At 38.5% G+C, this 17581-nt stretch overlaps 2 protein-coding genes across 9 annotated transcripts in view; one reads left to right on the top strand and one right to left on the bottom strand.

The window, feature by feature from the left end:
* Nucleotides 1-69: 69 nt before the first annotated feature.
* hsd17b3 (hydroxysteroid (17-beta) dehydrogenase 3) lies at nucleotides 70-15871 on the bottom strand. 6 transcript variants are annotated; one of them, XM_043247243.1, is made up of 12 exons: nucleotides 7129-7514; nucleotides 5188-5234; nucleotides 4359-4434; nucleotides 4177-4284; nucleotides 4022-4089; nucleotides 3655-3699; nucleotides 2450-2484; nucleotides 2291-2372; nucleotides 1628-1693; nucleotides 1306-1455; nucleotides 1093-1211; nucleotides 70-405 (listed from the first exon to the last, which is right to left on the bottom strand). In XM_043247243.1, exons 1-11 carry the CDS (start codon nucleotides 7277-7279, stop codon nucleotides 1116-1118), a joined length of 924 nt encoding a protein of 307 aa, XP_043103178.1. In that variant the 5' UTR covers nucleotides 7280-7514; the 3' UTR covers nucleotides 70-405; nucleotides 1093-1115. The 6 variants fall into 6 exon arrangements, with proteins under 6 accessions (XP_043103178.1, XP_043103179.1, XP_043103181.1 ...); XM_043247244.1 differs by having other exon boundaries at nucleotides 1099-1211; XM_043247246.1 differs by lacking the exon at nucleotides 7129-7514 and adding an exon at nucleotides 15810-15871 and having other exon boundaries at nucleotides 70-1211.
* The window catches only part of slc20a2 (solute carrier family 20 member 2), a 33689-nt gene continuing 26877 nt past the window's right edge, over nucleotides 10770-17581 (top strand). For 2 of the 3 annotated variants that reach the window (XM_043247241.1, XM_043247238.1), the window contains exon 1: nucleotides 10770-10924. The gene's annotated coding sequence lies outside the window, so the exon portion shown is untranslated. The remainder of the gene's footprint in view (nucleotides 10925-17581) is intronic. The other variant, XM_043247237.1, reaches the window with a different exon arrangement.

Raw genomic sequence — 17581 nt, 5'->3', positions numbered from 1 at the left:
TGTTCAGACACCACTGCTGCAATCAAAAGCACAACTTACCGAGTTAGTGAGAAAAATAAAACACGGTTATTTTTATTATTGCCTCAGTTTTATTCCACATAAATGTCTTTTCTGTTGCAAGCAGTAGTATTATAAATTATTAGTGGAAATTCCCTGTAGTAAAAACAGAAACCCCTTTAATACAAGTGAAAACTGATAGTTATCCTGTCAACTGTATTTCAATCAGGACAGCTCGCTCAAGGGCGAACGACTTTATTAACAACTACATCTGCGTGGAAATCCCCCATCAGACTGCACTTGTTTACATCCTTTAGCTGCTCAGCATCTTCGAGACACATTTGAAACTCGACTCCAGAGAATCAGCACAGCTAACAGTCAAAACTCTGCCCCCTGCCGGCCGAAGGACTGCCGTAGTTAAAAGGTAAACGAGACATAACACAATTAATGCGGTGAATATAGCGGTCCTTTTTTAAAAACAAAAATGCTGTAAGTTATCGTCATACGTATATTAATATACATTTCTTTTTTCTTGTTGCGCTGTCAGCGTTTTCATAATTATGCTGTGGATACGGTGATTAATCACGTAAACGTCGATATAAGGGGATAACGACTTAAAATCGTAACATTTAATCACCTTCAAGATGTAAAGATCACTACTTCGTTTAACCGCTAGGTGGCGCCAAATATCCCTTTGAGTGTTTAGTGGATGTTAATGTTTTCTTTTTTATAAAACGCACTTTAAATACGACCAAACATTTCTAATCTCAAAATATAGACGAAAACTAACAAGGCCACATCTCCCGCTCTGTCATTTGGCCTTTCGCGGGATTGTCCTTCTGTTAATGTTATCAAGGTCAGCGCGGCTCAACTATCTCCTTTCTACTGATATGATTATGATTAATAACGATAATGTGTTCTGTTATTGACACTGATGTAGTGTATTTTGAAGGACTGTGGGTAAACAAAGACCTGTCAGTTTTTCTTCCTCTCCCTTTCTTTCCCGGCCTTCCATTAATGACAAAAAAGTATTGTCATAATTAGCGCAAACTAATTTAGTTTTGGTGTTTAGGTATCAAATGTTCAATACTGTACATATACTTATAGAAGGACAGCTCTCAGCATCCGACCCTCATCTTCACATATTCCCTAAAATGGTGCTGAAATGCTTCGCTCCGCAGGACCCAGGTGGGAATGGACTGCACGATCCCGCCCTGTGGATCAATCACGGGTTGGTGAGGAAAAACAAATGAGCACGCGTAATAATATTGCATGTTTATTAAGAAAGCAAGTCGTTCGCAGCATTACCAGTATAGCATGGGTAACACTGCCGTATGTTTGGTCGCCAGCCTTCAGATACTTCAGTGAGCTCCTCACAAACTCTTCAGGTGTGAATGTGACCATATCCGGCTTCTGGTGTCCTGTCATCGGTGTTGAAACCCCGAACGGAGCCACCGCCTGAGAACAAAATCACCGTTTGGGAACGAGGACATTAATATCTTGCTCCTGGTAAGCTGTATGCACGAAAAACATTATTTGCCTGAATTGTGGCTAGGTTCTGGAGGGTGAAGAGAGCAAATGAACTAGCAATGGTTTGCAGGATAATAAAAGAGGATCGGTTTTGCTCTACCTGTATAATAATTCCCTTGGATTTATATTCTGCTTGAAGACCCCGTGAAAATCTCTCAACAAAAACCTGTGGATGACATGTTTTTAATTTGATATTTTGACACTGAATTGCAGAATGTATCTTTGTATAAATGTCTAGTGACTGAGCACATGTAATCTGGATCGCGTAATTAGATAAAAAAACATTGTATTAGATAAAATACATTTTAAAATATCCATACTTGATTATATGATTAGATATTATTCACACAATAGCAATACATATTTCATAATTTCTCCTTTTTTGTCTTGTAATGCAGGCATTCCCGACTTATTTGTTCTATTGAACCTCTTTCACCTAGTATATATAACAGAAGTATGATTTTTATGATTTAATTAATTCACCCTGCACTTCCTTTATGCACCCCGGTTAGGGAAAACATGACAGAGAATACTGTGTCTTACTTATTGTCTTTTTACATCATTATGGTACTCCTGTTTAAATCGATGTGATGAATTAAGTTAAAAGCAATCTAAAAGTAACCATAGTCTAATTATATTACCTAAAATATATAATGTAATGGATCACATTACTAACTGTAGTTTTTGTCATGTAATTTGGAATGAGCAACGGACTACAATTTGTAAGTAATTTGCCCAGTTCTGGATGTCTCATGAAGTTTACCTTGGATGCTGCGTAGAGGGTGTAAATGGGGCAAGGTATTTTGGCTATGCCAGAGGCCACATTCAGGATGACTCCTCTTCCTCTAAGGAAATACATATGGTCAGTGTGCTGGCAATTTGCTGGAAAAATCCTGGGAAAACTATTGAACAGAGGCCAAACCTTTGCTGCATTCCTGGTAGAGTGATTCTGCACATCTGTATATGGAAAACAATTTCAGTACACTACTGAATTAATGAAGAAGTAATTGTTTTCATTAGTTTTTTTTATGATTTTATGATTGATGTAATGTATCACCTAAAATAATAAAAATATAAATAATACTATATGAAATAATCAAACATGTCGATCCATTAGGCTATTATTACAATGAACTAATGTACTAAATTATTAACATGACGGTAAACTAATTTATAAACATTTATTTGATTACAATCATAACCTTTGACCTTGATAACGGAAGACTGATAACTTTTCTCATCAACAAGCTGATCAACTAGTTTATTTTCGCTAATCATACAAGTTTATGTAATCGGTTGCATGTGATCATTTACAATAATCGCCATCAAGACTGAATTATGGGTGTGATACTGAAACCCAACAGTTGCTAACCACTGCCTCGCTGTAATGTATAAAAATATCGACACCTTTACAATTCTGTGAGGAAATGCAAATCTTTTAGTGCTCAGATATTTTATTTTTTTGTTCCCAGAGAAGAAAAGTCTCCAGCTCTTCGTTTGTAACCATTTCTGAGTGATATTTAAAGCGTGTTTCTGCTGGAAGACCCATGTCCTCTGGTGGAGATGGCCCCAGATTTTTGAGGCAATCCTCAGATTTCATGATACCATTGACACAGTCAAGCAGCAAAACAATCCAAAACATCTTTAAATCTCCGCCATGTTTTTCTGTAGACAGTGCCATGACGTCTTTTACCAAAAAGCTGTATTTTTGTCTCATCGGTTTAGTTTTTTTATGCCTTTGTCTCAGCAGTGGTGTCCTCTTAGCCTCTCTTTTCGTTCAGATGGCGACGGATAGCGCGAGTTAACGCTGTTGTACCTTGTGTCTGCAGATCAGCTAGAATTCATTTGGATGTTAATCGGGGTTCTTTATCCACCAAACAATCCTTTGTTGTAATCGTACAAATTACAGGAGCATCACATGCTTGAAAAGCAATTTTTTTTCTTACAATTTTGACAAGGTGCCAATAATTTTGTCCAGTCCATTTTTGAGAAATTTTTTGCGTGTGTGGAACTGGAAGCATTTTCTAAGAGAAGCGTTGCATTTTCTGACAGAATTGCAAGGGTGCCGATATTTTCTGGCACTGAATGTTTATGGTGAGTGGCAAGGTTCTGTTTGCTCGTACCTACCTTAACCATGGCTTTCACATTGCAGTTGATAACATCATCTATTCTCTAGGAGAGGCCACAACACGAAACATACTAGATAAATGACAATATCTGATAAACCCTTGAAAACTTTGACTGCTCACTGTTCAAAAGATAAGGTTCTTGATTAAAGAAACTTTAACATCTGTGATTCCCTTTCAGTGCACAAGATTATAATAACCTTCATTGAGAAAGAAATAGTTCCTTGCATCACTACAAAAAAAGTTATTACAAGCGATTTTCATCTGCAACACTACGTAACATCTAAAATCATTTTAAAAGACTACTACTTCATTCATGAGAGCTTCTAGGATTGATATTGTTAAAAGCATTAGTAAGGTGATCTCACTTGTTCCAGGTCAGACGTTTCAAGCAGCCTGCAGGGTATTTGACTGGGCAGAATCCCCACGTTGTTCACTGTGTTTAAAGAAAAGTAACACTGATCAGCACCGTTGAACACGTTAGAATGCTAAATAAATACTTTGAAGCAATGGGATGTCTGACCTAAAACACCAATTTCCAAACCCTCGATGTTTTCTTGAATGCGTCCGTATATATCATCTTTGGTGAAGTCGGCAGCTATCACTTTGACTTCCCGTCCTGTAGTGAGCTCTGTTAGAAGAAGAAAACACGGCTGCTGAAACCGAGCTCTATCAGGCTGATGTTCCAGCAGAAACATGCTTTACCGATCTTCTTCGCTGCTCTGTCAAGCTTCTCTTGGTTTCTGCTGATGATGATCACGCTCATGCCTAGTTTTGAAAGCTGCAGAGAGAGACAGTGTCACCAAAACAGCCTGTAGTCTCATATCGAGCTGGTGGATTTCTTGTTTTTATGTGGTATGGGATCTTTACAGAGAATTTTGAGGTGAATTACTTCCTGTTTGGGGTTGTCCTGTTTTAAGCCCGTTTAGCTGGTGTAAACATTTTTGTGGAAGAAAGCATTCATTCAGTTTTGTTAAATAAATACCACAGAAATCTGGTGTTATTGCACAGAAGGTTTTATAATCAGTCCTTCGCTACACACTTTTCAGAGGGTCAGTACGCAGAGAAAAGATGTTTATGTTTTTATTTATATAAATATTTAAATGTTGGTAAGAGTTTTGGAAAGAAATACTGATACTTAAAATCCATTTAAATTTATTTAGAAATGTAACACTCCACTCTTTAGCATCAAATTGCTAATATGCTAATGTGGTGCTCAAGAAACATTTCTTATTATCATCCATGTTGAGTTTGATATTTCGTGGAAACCAGGATACATTTGTCAGATTTCTTTACGGAATAGCAATTCAAAAGAACAGCATTTACTTGAAATATAAATATTTTATTGTTTAACATTAACAACAACATGTCTTTACTGCAAGTATTTTGATCAGTGTAATGCTTCCTTGTTGAATAATATATATATATATATATATATATTTTTATTTTTATTTTTTTATTTATTTTTTTATTTATTTATATGTATATAAGTGCATTTTACTGTTACTTTTACTTCATTATTTAGTGTTGTTACCTCTTCAGCATATGCTCTGCCTATTCCATCTGAGCCTCCAGTGACCACTGAAACAGAGGAAATATTCAATATTAGACTTAGGTATGAATAATAATTAGATTTTCTCCGTTACTAGTTTGCTTAATACAATCTGTACATTATATAAAAAAAGAGCTTTTAAATCAAGCATATCCAGAGCATGGTAGTCTGTCTGTTTCCTGTCACTCTCTAAGAATCTCTCAGACTTCAGATGAAAGGCAGTCAGTGTGTGTTTGTTTTAACAGCATGTTCTTGAACAGACTGTGTGTACCCACCAATTCACTAAACAAATAGGGAGCATGAGTGGTGCATATGTGTGAAAAGTCATCTTCTCTCCACCGCTGTTAGTCCATCTGAGAAATACACGGGAAGAATGAAGAAAAAGGCTGGGTGGAGGATCGTGACCAGTGTATAATATAGAGGAAATGATGTGAGATGTAATTACGGCCTTCGTGCATTCATTGCTTTTGCAGACTAGTAAGGTTTGAATTAATGTCTGTGTTGGAAATGTGCTTTGTGTGGGAAAATGGCTTTTTTGTGTCTTTCTTGTTTCCCATGCTTTCGTTCGTTCTTTCGTTTTTTTTTTTTTTTGGGGGTCAGTGTTCTTGGTGTACAAGAAGTACAAGTAGTACCCTGCTTTAGATCCCAGTGAGATCTCGGGATAAGCAGAATATTTTGAACGTCTCAGATGTGAACAATTCAGACTTTAGCTGGCTTGCCTCAATGTAAGTATAATTATAATAAATAAACACCATTAATATATATACGTTATATTACCTAATAGATCGAAGCTAACCTACAATAAACACTTATATTCACAATAAAAGAGATGAATAAACTGTGTAAAAAAAAAAAGATGACTTATTATAATTTTTTTATAAAATTATACAAGGGCTGCATTTATTTAACAGTAGTATTATGAAATAATAATATTAAATAAATACATTTCATTTTTGTGTATATTTTTAAAGCTGAGTTTTCAGTGCCACGCGATACTTTAGAAACCGTTCTAAAACCCTCTGCATGGTTATTTATTTAAAGTGAAAGGAATAGCAGATGTACTGTGTCTAAACATGCTAGAAAACACCCCCTGCAAAGGGACATTGTAATGTGTGCACTCTCTCTCTCTCTCTCTCTCTCTCTCTCTCTCTCTCTCTCTCTCTCTCTCACACACACACACACACCAGGAAGATTTTTTTTAAAGCCCTAAAGAGAAAGAATAGTTGCAGAAGGAGGGAAAAAGTAATGTTAATTTGATTTCAAATGAACAGGAACAACCATTCAAAGTCAAGAAATGAAAAGAGTAATAACGTCCTGGAACATACTGTTCTAATTGCCTTTTGTTCTCTGCCACTCTCAGTGCCGGAATGGAATGGAAAGGAAGCTTGGGAAAAAGTGGCTGGAATTGTTGTTTTTTGTTGCTGAACTTGTATACTATAGCATGATTTCAGGAAAGACATAAGGAGGGTCTCTCTTTTGCCAACAATAAAAGCACTGTTTAGGAAAGCCGGACACTTTGTGAGGGACAATTAAAAGTGAGATGAGAACCGTGCTCCTGGGCCAAACGGCGGGACAAAACCAAGGTAGTGGTGGTTTGTAGGAGGACTACATTGTTCTCGAGCGGGGTCGGTTCAGAGGATATAATAAATCATGACATTTAAAACTGTCGCTTAATTAAAAACTCACAAACTAATCTTTTAAGCAATATTTAAAGTGGCAATGTCAAATAGTGTTCTTAATGAAAGGGTTACCAACAAAATCCAGCTTTTTATATCGGCTAATATGTCACGAGTTTACAATCGCTACTTTTTATTTATTTATTCATCATTCGCTACTTCGTTACTGTTTTCTTTTTTTAAATCTTTCAAGCTTGTATAGACAACGCATGCTCAACACAAAAATCAAAATGCCGGTGTTTCTCACCTGCCCATTTCCCCAAAGAGGTGAAAAAAGAGCCAGGAAGAGGACAGAAGAGCTTCGGGACAAGCAACATAAGCAGGCATACTAATTTCCCTCCAAAAACCAGGACAGCACAAGTCCCGGTCAAGATGAAGATAATCTCAATGAGTGTCATGACGGCTTTTCTCAAGGCTTAAAGTGAGTCCTTCTTGCTATCTTGGCCCCTGTTTTTACTGCCACGGTTCTCTCATTCTCTCATTTAATCTGACCACAAGCTTCAAAACCCAGTGCTGACAGCTCCCTCGGCCAATCAGAATTTTCTCTGCCCATTCTTACCAGGACAGAATTCGCATTCCTCATTTTTTTTGTGCCTGTTGTGGCATTTAGTACGAGAAAGCTCACCTACTGTCATCCTAGAGGAAAGGGACTTACCTCGTGTCTCGGAGCGCTCTTAAATCCTTCCACTGCTACCTTGATCTTACGGGACCGGTTTTAAATGTCTTCATGGTGTTGTCCATGCATTCTTTGGCAAAGTGTTGCTAAATATAGTCCAGCCAGATCAGGCATATAATTTAACTGAAGGCTACCGGTTGAACCCCAAACACTGCCAGAGTAAGTGGACTTTAGTCACTATTGTCCAAAGCCGATGAACTCTGACAAACTATAAACTATTCACTATACCTTGCACTTTTGTCTGTTTTGTCTGTTTTCTCTATTTTGTCTGTTTTCTCTTATGTGACTATGCTTGCATAGGCGTATTAACTGTATTTTGTACCGGTTTTGATGTAGTACGATAAACACAGAGAAATAATTGAGTGAAATTATTACCCGTATTATATAAGCGCAAGAGAGGAGGGTGATATCTGTACCGGTGGACACTATTAACTGGTATAAATTTGTCAAACTGGTATCAGCTGTACCATGCTTACATGCTGTGCTATACGTGGTCACGAAAACCCATAGTTGCACACATTTTTAAGCATTTCCTTTAAAACGATTGATTTTAAGCCACTGAGATGCACTTAGCGGTGAAAAGAAATCATGAAGACTGTGCACGTAGAGTACTGAACTGTTACGTTGGCCTCTTTATAGGTCTTGAATGATTAAATACATGCACATGTATGACAAAATGCCCATCTTTGCAGGCAGCCTTGTAAATACGGCATGTCTTAAGTGAACAAGTGGACAAGAAGAAGTGTTTATTATATATCCATTGGTGTTAATCAAACAACTAACCAGAGAAAATCTGTCACGGCTCTCGACTAAATAACTTTATTAGGAGAAATATATATATTTTAATATAAACAGTGAAGAATATGAAGTGTTTTACACATCTGATCACATAACATAGCATGTCTTATTAACTGTACAGACCTATAGAGACCAAATACCTCATTTCAAACAAAAATAACTATTTTGTGATCCACTTTGAAACTATACCACAAACTAATGTTCACCGTTTTAATATTTAATATATATTAATGCTGTTTTTAATTAATCCATTACTATACACGTCTCTTTTATCTTCATATTAGATATTGTAGCACAGGTTTATCAAGTCATTTTAAAAAACGTGAAAAAAATACACTTTTCGCATGCGATGCGTTTAATGTTTACTAAAAAAAAGGATTTTAGGGTTTATGAATTCAAATCTGGGTGAAGATATGGTGAAGAATAATGTTTTATTATTACACACTTTTTTTTTCAAGGGAGGGGACTAGATAATAACAGCCGGCCTTGTTATCCTTTGCAACACGATTTACTGTAAATGGCCATGCTTAGGCGACCTCATTTGTTGACAATTTGCTTTTACAATAACCTTGTTTAAAGTATCCACTCTTTATATGACCATCCCCACGCTAATTACAGTGATCCTGGTCTCACGAGAGCTGTCTAGCACATTGGTCTGGCACGGCCTCACTATATTCAAGCAGCTCCAGCGCAACCTAGTGGTGGAAACAAGTCATGCCCTGCAGCTCGACGCGTCAAACGTCGCGATACCTTACTCCATTACCTTTATTGCCAAGGAAGGTAAGACAGATCACGCGAGTAGCCTCAAATGTACACTCACTCATATACAGGTTCGAGTGAAAGGGCTTTGTTTGAATGAATGGGTTTGTCTGCTGTTTTCTGCTTCGTCGCTCAATCCTTGGGAACCGGTTTGCTGTTCACGCGGGATGTTATTAGCGAGACGGATCACCTTAAAATCATCGCTATGGTGTATTTAATTTAATTTAACAGATTTTCGCCGGCCGTCGTATTAAACCAATGTGTGCATAAAAAACAGAAGAGGGCGCTGTTCACCAACTTTTTTGGAGATTTTTTTGGTCCTCTTTTTTAAATGTACTCGCAAATGTGGACGAAAAATCTGAAGTATAACGACCAAGCACTAAAATAACTTACATTTTTAATATATAAACGGTCGCTGTATCTAAATATATAGACATATAGTTAATTTTGCCTCTAAAGAAATAAGGTCTCTGATTAAGGTTTATATTAAACCCGTGGCACGTACTTCTTTAACGGTAGTACAGAGACGCTTTCTCTAATTATTCATAATAATTATTCCTTGAAATCATTATTTGTAAATGGTAATATTCGCTATTTAATCGATACCTAGGGTGAACTCGTTGAACTCGTCGCTCTTCTGAAGGTGTCTCGTGTCCGATTCGTAAACGAATCATTTTATCCAGTTGATTCTGTTCAGTTGATTCTTTTGAATCGCAGGAATGACTCATTCACTAAAACAAATAATTGAAAATATTAAAATAGATAGAACTTAATACATTACTTCTATTAAAATGGAAAAAAGGGTTCTAGATTACCTTAATGATTTTACGAAAATGAACAATGGTTTTACTACAAATTAAGGCAAAAAAAATAAATAAATCATGATTATAGTTAAACCACAAATTAACCATGGCTTTGGTACACGAACCATGGTATTTATAGTAAAACTGTGGTTATTCAAACGTTAAGCAATAGCAAAAAAAACATGGTTACTACATTTTTGCTAAAATAAAACCATGGTTATGGGGCACTGCCTTACTAAAACGTATTTGAATGTTAGAGCGTGAAATAAACCGGGGACCGCTTGAAAACGGGCATAAAATGATCAAATCGCGTTAACGCCCGCCCCCTAAAACGAATCATTAAACTAGAAGAACCGATGCGCGGAAGGAGTCGCGCTCCCGTCGCGGTCTCGTGCGGCGCGCATGTGTCGAGAAAGCGCGAGCGCCGTCCGCTGCTCTTACGTAACGGCACGTATGCTGACAACTACCTGCCCACTCTCTGACACACAAAACACGCCGATATTACAAATAAATTAAATACACCTAATCCACTGCTATCCTAACCCGGCGTCCTTACGGGTAAGAGTCGACCTCTCGTCACGCAGTCCCGAGAACAATGCCTCCTTCAAGGTTTTCCTCGGGAAAATCAAAGACCTCGTGCACAGACCAGAATGCATTTTCATAACAGCCATATCTGAAACATCCCACAATACGCCCCAAAAAAGCCTATTTGCGACGTTGCATCGACGGGTTTGCCTCCACTCGTTCTTTCCCATTTTTTTCTCCGTACACGGAAAGCTCCTGCCCCCTGATCCCTCAGGCGCCCGGATGCACACCACCACCACCAGCAGCAGCAGCAGCAGCAGTAGTCAGTCAGTCAGTCAGTCAGTCAGGACAAACATGGTCGCCAGAGCTGGAGGAAGCTTTTAGGAATCTCCGCGCCGAATCCCGCTCCATTAACGCGAGAGCTCTCGCCGCGATCCCCGAAGCACGTTAAAGCCTCCCCGGAGGACAGCGTTCTCTCCTCGGTGAGTAAGAGCTGTGTCTTTGACCGCTGTCACGCCGTCCATAATTCGTCAATGGATTAGATTCACGCGACAGGGAATATTTCCACAACCACGCGCTCTGGAATAGGAAGAGGCCCGCGCTTTACTTTGTTGCTCGCGTGTGCTGCTACCCATGTCTTCGAGACGTGCTGATATTGTCTTTATCGAGGAGGGACCGCGCGATTTGGGACAGATTCGCGCGAGCCCGCCGGCATCGAACGCCACTGGCCGCTTTGTACGAAGCGCGACGCTCGTTTTGCGCGTTCGGCGATCTCCTTTCGTTTGAACGTGTGCATTTCGGTAAAGGTCGGACTAGTCAGGTAAGAGCATGCCGAGACGGAAAGCAACGGGCTGGCTGCGGTGATTTGAGACGTGCGCGTGATTGTTGTAGCGTTTTGTAACGTGGAAGCGCTTCTATTTACTATAAACTCTTTTTACTCCGTCCACAACAGAAAGCAGCGCCTACATGTAGTTTATAGTTGAGCAAGAGTGCTTCGTGCCACATGTAATCACGCCTGTGGTAACATTCACTGCCACAGGCAAGGACTCGCTTTTAGAGATGAATTACAAGCAACAATAAATATTTAGGCTTGTTAAAGGTGAGTGGGAATCTAGTGTGTTGTATAAAACAGTCACCGCAAAAAATACCTAGTTTAAGGACTTATGTTTTCGTTACTTGAGAAAGAAATTCTCCAGCTAGAAGTTACAGTCCCTGTTGCTATGCAACAAAGTTAAACTTATTTTAACTGAGCAGCGATATTACGAAGATGTTACCATCTGTCTTACTGTGCGACTTTAAAGGTAAGGTATTTATTGAATGGTCAAGATTTTGATTAATTAGCCAAACAAACAAAAAATATGATGATAAACAATGTGCAATATTAAGCAGCGCAGCTTAAAAAAAATTAATAAAGGTAAAGTAATTGCAGGAGAATGACAGTTAAAGTCTTGTGCATTCAGATTGCAATTGCCTCACCTGCTTTTGTTAAAAATAAGGTGTGCAAAAGTGCCCAACCCCTTTTTTTTATTGTTCTAGCTTCTAGAAGTGTTTTTCCTTTTTAGGGATTCAATTAAGTCCTGGTTAAAATGTTCCGTGAACTGCACCGACAAGCTGCGAGGTGAGTCACAAAATTGCAAAGTTTGATTTGAGGAAAAAAAGTTTAAAAAAAAAATGTACAAAAGGGGTTTTCAATTTGCAATAGCTGTATTTTTCTAGCCCGGGTAAATGGAAATCTGAATTATCGTGTTTCACATCGCTCGTAATTTAGTACAACTGAACTTGGCTCTTTATGAACGGACGTTTCACACCGTACATGCCTGAACTCCTGATAAACGCTCATATTTAATATTCGCAAGTGTCATTAATAAAGCTTCAGTCTGTAACTAGAGCTCTAGTGGTTGATAAACAGAACTGTGTGCGTCTTGCTGAAGGATATTGTAGCCGGAGCTACTTCTCCCGGTTAAAGTCTGACAAATCTCGCAGCTACTGTGCTACTCTGTAGTGGTACCTACCCAAACCAATATAAATAATCCCAATATAAACACTTTATATTATAGGTGTACTATAGTGATTCAACAGTTTGCAAAATGGCTTCGTGGTGTACAATATAAACACAAAAATTGATGGACTGCTGCTTTAAGAATGGCCGTTCGTTGTTCTAGGTAATATGATTTTAATATCATCTTAATAAAAGACCTATAGCACTCTTTGATAACAATCATCACTCTTTTTTTCCATGTCAGAAACGGCTCTTCACAGCAAGCAGTTTTAGTGCAGGTCCCTTTAAATGCTAATGAGCTCTTCTCACCCCGCCCCTCTCTCGAGGGACGACTAGCTTTTCTCAAGAGACTGTAAACTTTAGCCCTGGAACTTGCTCACTAACACATAATTAGGAAAGGCAATTTGCAAAGATTTGTTAAAAAATAAAAACCCTTATACAGAACTCACTACTTCTGTAGATGAAGCTGGATCGTGAACTGTTCTCTCGAACACAGATGTATTGAGGCCTGTGCTGAACTCTGCCAATAATCTCAGAACAGTCTGATCTGAGAACGTGATCGTTATTATCGGGCATTTAAAAAATAAAATAAAATAGTCTTTTTAGGGTGGACGTGTACACACACTGGCAACGCACATTTATGTTCAAACATCACGTAAAAGTAATTTTTGCACCCCGTGACCCCTTTAAAAATCTGAGCAGATTTTAATACACTACACATCCTGCACGTACTGACTGTTTGTAAAGAGTTACAGAGATAAAATCACGCACTAAACAACTGAAAATCTCACGCTATCAGTTATCCCATCACAAGAAGTGCGTCCAGAAACGTACACCTTGTAGCTGGGAGACGCGTTACAAATGAAAACACTCTAGTTGATTTTCTATGTAATCTGTCAACTCGGATCAGTAGATTGTCTCTGACTTCCAGCAGTTAGTTTCAACTTCTCCAGACTGTAAATTGGGCAAAATTCACGTAGTTTGTTCCAGCTTTAACTGTAACGCGCTTTGTTTCCCACCGCACGCGGATGTTTTCACAGCAAAAGGATTAAAAGCAGCGCTGAATCATTTTCAAAGTAAAAAGTGTGACGTGTACTAGGCTAAAAGCAGGGTTTAAAACCCGAAGGATTTAACAACCACCAATTAACAACCTCGATTCTCACTGTAGGGCTGTCTTTGATGCTTTAATGTTGATGTTAAAAAGCCGTTCCCCTGTACAGAAAAGATAAGTGGCATTTTTGCTTCTGGAAGCCTGACTGTTGCGCTCCGTATCCTTGAACGTAACATGGCTGCTGTGTTGACCAGTCAGTCTCCAGGATCGATCCCGTGTTATATTGAGTAACTCGTGCTTTCAGGTAAAATGGCCAGTTAATTTAGTTAAAGATGAAAACCATAATGGTCGATGGCTTAAGCGTGTGAAATGTCTAGACTCCCTGCCTCATCTCCAGCTGGGTGCATTGATTTTAATCCTAGGAGTGTTTAATTTACAGTAGTCTGTTCAATCTGCGCTTCTTTGGAGTACAGTATGAGAGCTGAATCGGCTAAACAAGACTATGAAATGATTTATTTAAAAAGCATTCAGATATCCTGTAAGCCTTTTGTGATCTGTCTTCCTCACAGCGCTGATATCTTTTAGAGGTATATCGGATTTCAGGCCTTTTATGGACCTATATACAGACTTCACCTGCTGTTGATGGAAAGCGCTCCTCTACAGTTTTGAATAGGCAGAAGGACGAATAATAATCCCTTAATGGCTAAAAATCGATTATTAGTGTCTCTATTAAAAGTGTTTTTTTACACGCATGCAGAGATGAGTTTAAAACCTGTATTTCATGCTGGAGAATCATGTGCAGCGAGATGTGCTGTGTGTACATATTGCGATAGGATCAGACAGGAACAGTCACTTAGGGTTTGTGTAGCCAGGCCTACGTTAGACAAGTGTTTGCTGAGTTGTTGAACTTACTAAAAAAAGAAATTGCCAGGTTCAAGCCAGTTTGCTCGTCTTTGGTCTCGATTTATGAGTTTATTAACAAGAACTGTAGTGAACATTAACTGATGCGAAGCGAATAAACAGTTTTAACTTTAAAGCCCATTAAAATCTTATAGATGGGTGGTTGCTTTTCACCACATTGGCGAATTTACACGGCCAATGTGGCACAGATGCACTTCTGAAGTGGCGCTGATTAAAGCGTCTGCACATAGGCTGTTTAATGCTGCTCACACACAGTCACAATTACAACTGTATGCTGTGACACAAGGGGCTGGAGTGAATCGGAGCAGGCATAATTTAATCTGGCTTTTATGCTTCTTTCCTCCAGTGTCACAGACTAGGTTTAAGGCTAGTCCCTGACTAAAATGCACATCTTAGCTGTTTGTAGCTGACATGGCATAGTTTTTTTTTTTTTTTTTTTTTACTAGTGGTGTCAAATGATTAATCTAAAATGTTTTTGTTTACATAATATATGTGGGTCAAAGACATTAAGATGTCCGCAATACAAAGCAATTTACAAAAGCATAGAAAGAACTCTAAATGTAAGTAAAATATCTACTTTCATGGTTTCAAATGTAAAAATGTAATTGAAAAAATATTACATTGTCATTCAGTGTAACACTGAAAAAAAATGTAAAAAAAACAAACATGCTTATTCTGACTTATATGAATAAGGAAGCATATGAAATTTCATTGTTTTAAATGAGTGAAAAATTCTTACTGACAAGCGGGTACATTTGATAGTGGCAAATAAAAAAAAAAAATTGCGTTGTAATGTTGATTTGTGTTGTAAATATGCCTGACAAGACAAGTGGGGAAATTAATAAATCAGGGAAAAAATGTGATATTTATTTTTGGCTTAGGAAAACAAAATTGCAATTAATTTGAGAAAATGGTAAAATAAACAACAATTAAAAACAGTATTGCAGTATTAATACTTAATAGAAATGGTAAAATGCTCATAAAGTGATTCCCAGAGCAGTTCTAGAGATTGTTCTCTCATAACTTGAGGCAGCAGAGACTGAAACTACCACAAGCTTCACTCACGCTTCAATATTTTTGTATTAAACGAAACTGCCTATCTGCGGCATTTGTTCACACTGAGCCATGCAGAACATGCAAGATTCACATTTAGATACAGTACTGTTATAATGAGGACAGAGGTGGTGGGTCAGAGCTGGCATAGTTGAATGTGGCTTTTATACAGCGTCTTTACACTAAATTTTAAATGGACACGGAGCAGACCTAAGATTTCATTGACCTTTTAATTGTATATAATTAATAGTTTTTTTATTCCAAGAAAATAAATACATTTGTATAAGGGATTAGTGGTGAGTTACACCTTTAATTAAGAAACGAGAAGAGTTTTCCACAATACCCGGAGTGAATTACCCATCTTCCATCTTCCGTGTTCCCTGTTGCTCTTCTCACAATACTTTCCATACGCTCCCTCTGGGCTTTGAATGCCAGTACTCACAAGACAGCCTTGTGTGTATCCCGGACAACATTTGGCTCTTCGGTTGGCGTTCTCAAGGGAAGGCAAGTTGCCCATTTACCATGCCCATTGCAGCACTAAAGAAACAATAAGTCATTGATATGTCTGAGGAACTGCTGGGAGGTGCTCTTTAAACACAATGGCTAATTCTCAGTAAAGTAACATGACGATGTTGTGAAGATGTCGGTACAGGTTATGGGACTGTTTGTAGCGGAACATTGTGGCTGAAGTCCCTCCTAAGAGACATTTTAAACAAAAAAACATGACATAAGAGGGAGGGGAGGAGGTGACTGCATTAGTCTCTCATTGTTTATGAAATAGCAGCGCTCCGAAAGGTTTTCAAACAAGAACGAGGGACATTGTGTTGCTTCTCGATGTTTTGCTCGTCAAAGTGAAGTCATTGACTCCATTAAGCTATCATGAGGCTGAATGAGTTTTTAAAATGAAGTGCCGTGGCTCAATTTATGTCCAGGTTAAGTGGTGTTAAGAGTTTGGTTGTTGGTACAAAATGAAATGGCTAAAATGTGCACGGTCGCTTCTTGTTTAGGTTTTGAGTAACTCCTAATTACGCCCTCCAATAAATTCGGCAGAGGAATCCACAAAGCCTCACCCTGAACTGCTGTTTACTCAAGGAAACTGGAGGAAGAACAGAAACACCCTGTACATGCCCTTCTCACCATCAAACAAGTCTGTGCTTTGCCAGTATGTACTTTAGTGTGTGTAAGGAACTGAAGAGGGATTGTTTTCTCTTTAAGTCACATGGAAATGCATGGCTGCTTGTTGTTGTCTGGCTGTCACTCCTCGGCAACTGGCACCAGTCCCAGATGACACTGTAGGACTGCTTGCACACTGGGGTAATGGGTGAAAATTCGGACCTGTCAGTAAACGGTGCACAGATCTATCATGTGTCTGAATATATCAGTCTCGAGATTGCACAATAGTAAAAGAAAGAAAGAAAGAAAGCAATACTGACTGACTGGGATAAAATGTAGATCTAATCAAAGCTATCGTGACTGGAGTTCTCATTTCTCTTGGCATGTTAGGGTAATGTTCAAAGACAGGTCGGCAGTAGCCTAGGGCTGCCTCTGGTGCGCTAGATGTTTCTGCTGGCACACTGTCACTGAGCCGCTGGAACGTAATTTCGGCAAATGTGTCAAAATATCACCAAAATGACCGGGAGACTTACAGATGTTTTCGAAAGAGAACTATTCCATCCATCGGGGTACAAGCAAGAGTGTTCGAAAAATAAAGCTCACATCTGAAGGAACAAACTAATAAACAGATAAACATCATTTCGTGTTTTAAGTTAAAGACCCTATGAATTGAAAATGTAAGTTCTGGAGTTTTTGGTCCGTGCGCCTGTTAGATTTGAGGGACAATTTAAGATAGTATTTTCAATTCGGTTTGGGAAAGGGTATCGGTTTTGCAATATCTGATTCACAGAAGTCTTGTGGGTGTTTTGAGAATTGCTCGAGGAGGGTCATCATTGCAGAGTGCCTCAGGCAAGTGTGAGTCAAGTAAAGCTGTTCTCGATCACCTCCAGGTGACTGTAAATACATATTGGTTGTTGTGCAACATGCAGATACTTGGTATGAGTTCTAAAAAAAAATCTATATCGATCCTTAATTAGGGGCATAGAATGTGGTCATGCAGAA

Source organism: Puntigrus tetrazona, chromosome 8 (genome assembly GCF_018831695.1).
Source record: "Puntigrus tetrazona isolate hp1 chromosome 8, ASM1883169v1, whole genome shotgun sequence".
Classification (NCBI taxonomy): Eukaryota; Metazoa; Chordata; class Actinopteri; order Cypriniformes; family Cyprinidae; genus Puntigrus; species Puntigrus tetrazona.
Note: the sequence above shows the minus strand (reverse complement) of the source record. Positions and strands in the feature narration are given on the sequence as shown.